At 42.9% G+C, this 6,245-nt stretch overlaps 1 protein-coding gene across 7 annotated transcripts in view; it reads left to right on the top strand.

Moving 5' to 3' along the window:
- Nucleotides 1-3,538, top strand: part of ST3GAL5 (ST3 beta-galactoside alpha-2,3-sialyltransferase 5) — a 52,703-nt gene extending 49,165 nt beyond the window's left edge. For 3 of the 7 annotated variants that reach the window (XM_023224906.3, XM_023224907.3, XM_023224913.1), the window contains one exon: nucleotides 2,312-3,537. In XM_023224906.3, coding sequence (XP_023080674.1) covers nucleotides 2,312-2,560 — 249 coding nt within the window. In that variant the 3' untranslated portion in view covers nucleotides 2,561-3,537. Of the gene's footprint in view, nucleotides 1-2,311 lie in introns of all 7 variants that reach the window. The other 4 variants (XM_023224910.2, XM_023224911.3, XM_023224909.2 and 1 more) reach the window with 3 other exon arrangements.
- Nucleotides 3,539-6,245: the final 2,707 nt, after the last annotated feature.

Below are 6,245 nucleotides of genomic sequence, written 5' to 3'. Positions count from 1 at the left end.
ATATGTTTAGTGTAAAAGCTTGGAAATAGACACCTGCCTGTAAAGAATGCCCTTCTTCAGAGGGCAAGTCTGTAGAAGACTTCTCCTTTCTGCTTTATAATCTCTTAGTTAAGCTGAATATTTGCCTATTTTTATAATTGATAAAATGGCATTTTTCTTTTGGATAAAAACAGTAACTTAAAAGAGGACTTCTGATCTAAAATTGCAATATCAGAAACTTCCTCATGTATATGTCCTTCTAGCAGATGAAGAAGCCTGTTGAGCAATAGGAGATGTGATCTCAAAGGGCATGCTGTGGAAATAACGTGCTTTGGAGAGTTTTTCATCGTTGTTTTAGTTCTCCCCATATGTCACTCCAATGGACAGTTGATTTCACACACTCCTTCCACAAACATTGAATATGCCCTGTGTGCCAAGCTCATCACTGGGGGTATGGGGTTGGAGAAGACAGAACAACACCTAGAGCCCTGGCTAAACAGGAGGAAAGTGTCCTTTGTGTTTATTTCTCTTGGTTTCTATTTCCAAGCATGCAGAATGGCTGTTGAGTTCCTTTTTAACAAGTGAAGTTGGCTTTGAGAGGTAGATGCATCAAAGAGCAGGAAGCAGATTTTAACAAATGATGGCCTCAGTAGATGTTCCCTAATCCCACCTGAATCTGTGAACTCTGGAGGGTCTACTGTTGTTCCACTTTACAAAAAAGGAAAGATATTTATGGTAGCCACTGGTTCAACTAAGATGAATGGAAAGGGAGGCACATTTTCACATGAAAAACTATTCAAAAGGATGCTAATATTAAGAGTATCAGTAGATTGGCGGCAGCCTTCGAGGAAGCATAGTGAGCTGCAGGGCCCTCTGTATTCCTCCCGCCCTGTGTACTATTTTTACCCAAGACTGACATGGAGATCCAGAAAGCATGATGCCACATTTGCACGTTCCAGGAGGCACAATAAGATGCCAGACATCAGGAGGGAGTGGGGACACCATCAGAATCTAGAAAGGTGTAGACAATGGAGATTCCAGACCAAGGTCAGTAGGATACATTGTTAAAGGAACAAATGTGAAAATATTTAATTCAGGACTAAAAATATACTTGTGGCTGGGCATGGTGGCCCATGGCTGTAATCCAAACACTTTGGGAGGCCAAAACAGGAGGATTGCTTGAGCCCAGGAGTTCAAGACCAGCCTGGGCAACATGGTGAAACCCTGTGTCTACAAAAAATACACAAATTAGCCGGGCATGGTAGCATATGCCTGTAGTCCCAGCTACTCAGGAAGCTGAGGTGGGAGGATCACTTGAGCCTGGGAAGGTTGATCGGTGAGCCGTGATCATGTCACTGCACCCCAACCTGGGCAACAGAGTGAGACTGACCCTGTCTCAAAAAATACATATACAAACAGAGGGTGGGAAGAAACTGGCTTTGCAGCTCTACATAGGGAGATGGCCTGCAAGTGCTATTTGCCAGCAAAGCCAGTGGGACCCTTAAGTGGCATGTAGCTGGCGGTGGTGTGAACACAGTCTTCTGCAGTGAGAACTGAGAATCCTCTGTTCTCAGGAAGGGATGGGTTCCAGAAACTGTGCCCTGGGAAGAACCATGGAAGGTCCTGTGGCCACTTATCCCAGAGCAGACCTCATAGACATTTGTCATTGAGAGAGGAAATAGGCTTTTTTTTTTTTTTTTTTTTTTTTTTGGTGATTCTGGGCGTCACATGTAGGACCAGTGGGGCAAACATTTTAGAAGGAATACCTTTTTTTTTTTTTTTTTGAGACAGAGTCTTGCTCTGTCGCCAGGAAGGAGTGCAGTGGCTCAATCTCTGCTAACTGCAACCTCCGTCTCCCGTGTTCAAGTGATTCTCCTGTCTCAGCCTCCCAAGTAGCCGGGACTACAGGCGTGTGCCACCACACCCGGCTAAATTTTGTATTTTTAGTAAAGATGGGGTTTCACATGTTGGCCAGGCTGGTCTTGAACTCCTGACCTCGTGATCTGCCCACCTTGGCCTTCCAAAGTGCTGGGATTACAGGCGTGAGCCACCGTGTCCGGCCTAGAAGGAATACCTTTTAACTTGGTGTAAGAATTGTCAGACTGTCCCTTGAAAGTGTGTGAACATCAGAGGCCATGTTTTAGGGCCTAGATTCCTGACTTAAATGGGGAGTTGAACTCTAAAGTTCATGATGTATAAAATTATGTGATGTATGAAATTGCAGCCCCCAATGTAGCTTTCATGACCCTGCATAGCATATATAATACCAGCAAAATGATGACTTGTGCTAAAACTGTTTTTTAACTTTTTGGTCTTCTTTTCTGTTTTTCAGAATGTCCCCACAATCGGTGTCATTGCCGTTGTCTTAGCCACACATCTGTGCGATGAAGTCAGTTTGGCGGGTTTTGGATATGACCTCAGTCAACCCAGAACACCTTTGCACTACTTTGACAATCAGTGCATGGCTGCTATGAACTTTCAGACCATGCATAATGTGACAACGGAAACCAAGTTCCTCTTAAAGCTGGTCAAAGAGGGAGTGGTGAAAGATCTCAGCGGAGGCATTTATTGTGAATTTTGAACACAGAAAACCTCAGTTAAAAATGCAACTCTAACTCTGAAGGCTATTTTTGACAGCCTTCTTGATGTATTTCATCCTGCAAATACTTTGAAGTGCAGCTGGTGTTTTTAACTTTTAATTTAAAAACACACAAAATATTTTAGCTCTTCCCACTGTTTTTCCCTATTTATTTGAGGTCAGTGTTTGTTTTTGCACACCATTTTGTAAATGAAATTTAAGAATTGAATTGGAAAGACTTCTCAAAGAGAATTGTATGTAACGTATTGATTTTTAAGAAAGTAATTTAATTTGTAAAACTTCTGTTCGTTTACACTGCACATTGAATACAGGTAACTAATTGGAAGGAGAGGGAAGGTCACTCTTTTGATGGTGGCCCTGAGCCTCATTCTGGTTCCCTGCTATGCTGCTTTGTGTGACCCATGGAGGATCCACTTCCAGGATGACGTGCTCCATAGCTATGCTGCTGATACAGGGTCTGCGACGCAGCAGCATGAGGCCTGGGCTGGTCGGAGGAGGTCACAGCCTTTCTCTGTTGGTCTGCCCTCTGCCGAAAGACTCAAGAACCAACCAGGGAAGCTGTCCTGGAGGTCCCTGGTCAGGGAGGGACATAGAATCTGTGTCCTCTTGACAACTGTGAAGCCACCCTGGGCTGCAGAAACCACAGTCTTCCCAGCAATTATTACAATTCTATTTTTACTGCCCTTTCAAAGCACTTAAGTATTAGATCTAACGTGTTTCAGTGTCAGTCTGAGGTGGCTTAAAAAATCAGAACAAAACCTCTATTATCCAGAGTCATGGGACAGTATACCCTTTCCAGGAATAATGTTTTGGGAAACACTGAAATGAAATCTTCCAGCATTATAAATTGTGTATTTAAAAAAAAGAAACTTATCTGAATGCCTACCTGGCAGTGTATACCAGGCAGTGTGCCAGTTTAAAAAGATAAAAAGGAAAAAGAATAAAAACTTTTGAGGAGCTCTCGTAGTCTGGTTAATTTCAGTGCTTATGTCTCTGAGTCTACCCAAAACCTCCTTCTTGGATGCTGCTGCTAGGTGGAGACCTCTCTGTGGATGCCAGTAGTGAGTGACAGAGAATTAAGGTGCCTGGTCCTGCAAGCTGCTTGAGCCCAGACAACTGAACCCTTCTGGAGAGATGCTGGGTGTCGGTGGCTTCCTCCCCAAGGACAGGCTGCCCCTAGCTTTGTCTCAATGGCTCTAGCCTCTGATATCAGAAGATCTGCTGCTGCTCTGTTCCCAGCCTGCCCCAGACTCGGCTGCTGCCATTGCTGTTCTCCACTCTATGGCTGCCGTTGTCACTAATGCTACCTCCCTCCACTTGCCCTTTCTGCAACTGCTTGTGCAGCCCCAGTGCAGCCTTGGCCCCCAGCCCATTCTACCGTCTTCCCACCTCCCTCCTCCTCGGCATAGGAGTCAGGTCACAGCATTCAAAGCAGAGTCCCTTCAGTCTCCAGGGATCTGGAATCCAGCTCAGAGTGGCCAGGAGAGCAAAAGTCATATTTCTCTGGTTTTGTGTCTTTACAAATAATTTTGTATGAATTTTATTTCCTATGCTATAAGCTAGTGCTTGTTTAAGAGAAAAGGTTTTAAGATTATCACCCAACAAATGAGTTTAGAAAATTGAGATTGTGGAAGATGGTCCACAGCTCCCTTGTGGCTCAGGTGGGGCTGGGCTTACACCACACAGCTACACCTCACATCCCTCAGGGGCTAATTGGAGAAGCCGGAACTTCCTCAGACAACGTTCTTAATGCTACGAGCACCTCCTTGCTGGTATGTGGAGACTTGCCCATCTGCTTCTCAAGGCTACTGGGATGTGTCACACTCAAAGCTTCCACTTGGTCAGCTTGCAGCAACTCTCAGGCCCGCTCCCATCCCAATTCCTCCTTCCTGTAAGGCCATCCTTAGGTTGCTTTGCTCATGTCTCTCAACTTTTACTTACTCAGGCAGTAAGTACATACCCTAAAAAGGCGTATTTTTGTAGACCTATTATAGAGCCCACCAGCCAGTAGGAGTTGGCTGGAGATCATTCTCAAGAACTTTTCACACTTTGACATTCATTTGTTGGAAGTTTCATCTTCACTTCAGAGCTGTGCCCCCATTACTCCCCCACCCCACGCACACTCGTCTGAAAACAGACCTTTGCTAGGTGCCTCTGGGTGTTCTAAGGTTGATCTCCAGTAACTGAGAATTCACTGTCGCTCTAACAGCTTTGTATTGCATTCTAGACCAGCACACACACCCTCTGACATAATGAAATCACTGGTTCTGAGGCAACTTAGGAAGACTTATACATGTTCTGTATTTTAACATACTTCTAGAACTTTGAGCTGCAGAAAATGTCAGTTTTAGCGTTTTTTTATTTTAATTTTTGATTGATACATAATGATGTCCATATTTTGAGGATCCATGTGATAATACATTCATGTAATTTTAAGGAGCAAATCTGTGTAACTGGGATATCTGTCACATTAAATATTTGTCTTTATGGCAGAAACATTTGAATTATTCTAGTGATTTTGAAATACACAGTAAATTGTTGTGAACTATAGGCATTCTACTGACCTATCAAACACTAGGTCTTATTTATTCTACCAAACTGTGTATTTGTACCCATTAATCAACTTCTCTTCATTTCCCCCTACACTTCTTGGCCTCTGGTAACTACCAATCTACTCTCTGTCTTCATGAAATCCATTTTTTTAGCTCCCGCATAGGAATGAGAACATGTGATATTTGTCTTTCTGTGTTTGGCTTATTTCACTTAACATCACCTCCAGTTCCATCCATCTTTCTGCACATAACAAGATTTCAGCCTTTTTATGGCAGAGTAATATTCCATTGTGTGTATACACCACATTTTCTTTATTCATTCACCCATTGATGGTTGACTTCATATTTTGGCTATGTGAATAGCGCTGCAATAAATATGGGAATATAGATAGCTCTTCAATATGTCTTTTGTTTTGGATATTGATATGGTTTGGCTCTGTGTCCCCACCCAAATCTCGAATTGTACTCCCGTAACTCCCATGTATTGTGGGAGGGACCCTGTGGGAGATTATTTGAATCTTGGGGGTGGTTCCCCCCATACTGTTCCCATGGTAGTGAATAAATCTCACAAGATCTGATGATTTTTTCAGGGGTTTCCACTTTTGCATCCTCCTCTCTTGCCACTGCCATGTAAAAAGTGCCTTTTGCCTCCCACCTTGATTCTGAGGCCTCCCCAGCCATGTGGAAAGGTAAGTCCAATTAAATCTGTTTTTGTTCACAGTCATGTTTATCAGCAGTGTGAAAACAGACTAATATGGATATAAAATCAGTAGCGGAATGGCTGGATCAGATGGTAATTCTATTTTTAGTTTTTTGAGGAACCTCCATACAATACTCCATAGTGGCTGTACTAACTTACATTCCTACTAACCATGCACAAGCATTTCCTTTCTCTACATCCTTGCCAGCATTTATATTCCCTGTCTTTTTAATAAGAGCCATTTTAGCTGGGGTGAGATTATATTGAGGTTTTGATTTGTATTTCTTGATGATTAGTAATATGAAGCATTTTTTCCATATACCTCTTGGCCCTCTGTCTTTTTTTGAGAAATGTCTCTTCAGATCTTTTGCCCATTTTAAAATCAGTTTGCTTTTTGCTTTTGAGTGGTTTGAAC

Source organism: Piliocolobus tephrosceles, chromosome 15 (genome assembly GCF_002776525.5).
Source record: "Piliocolobus tephrosceles isolate RC106 chromosome 15, ASM277652v3, whole genome shotgun sequence".
Taxonomy (NCBI): Eukaryota; Metazoa; Chordata; class Mammalia; order Primates; family Cercopithecidae; genus Piliocolobus; species Piliocolobus tephrosceles.
This window is presented reverse-complemented; position numbering and strand designations above follow the sequence as displayed.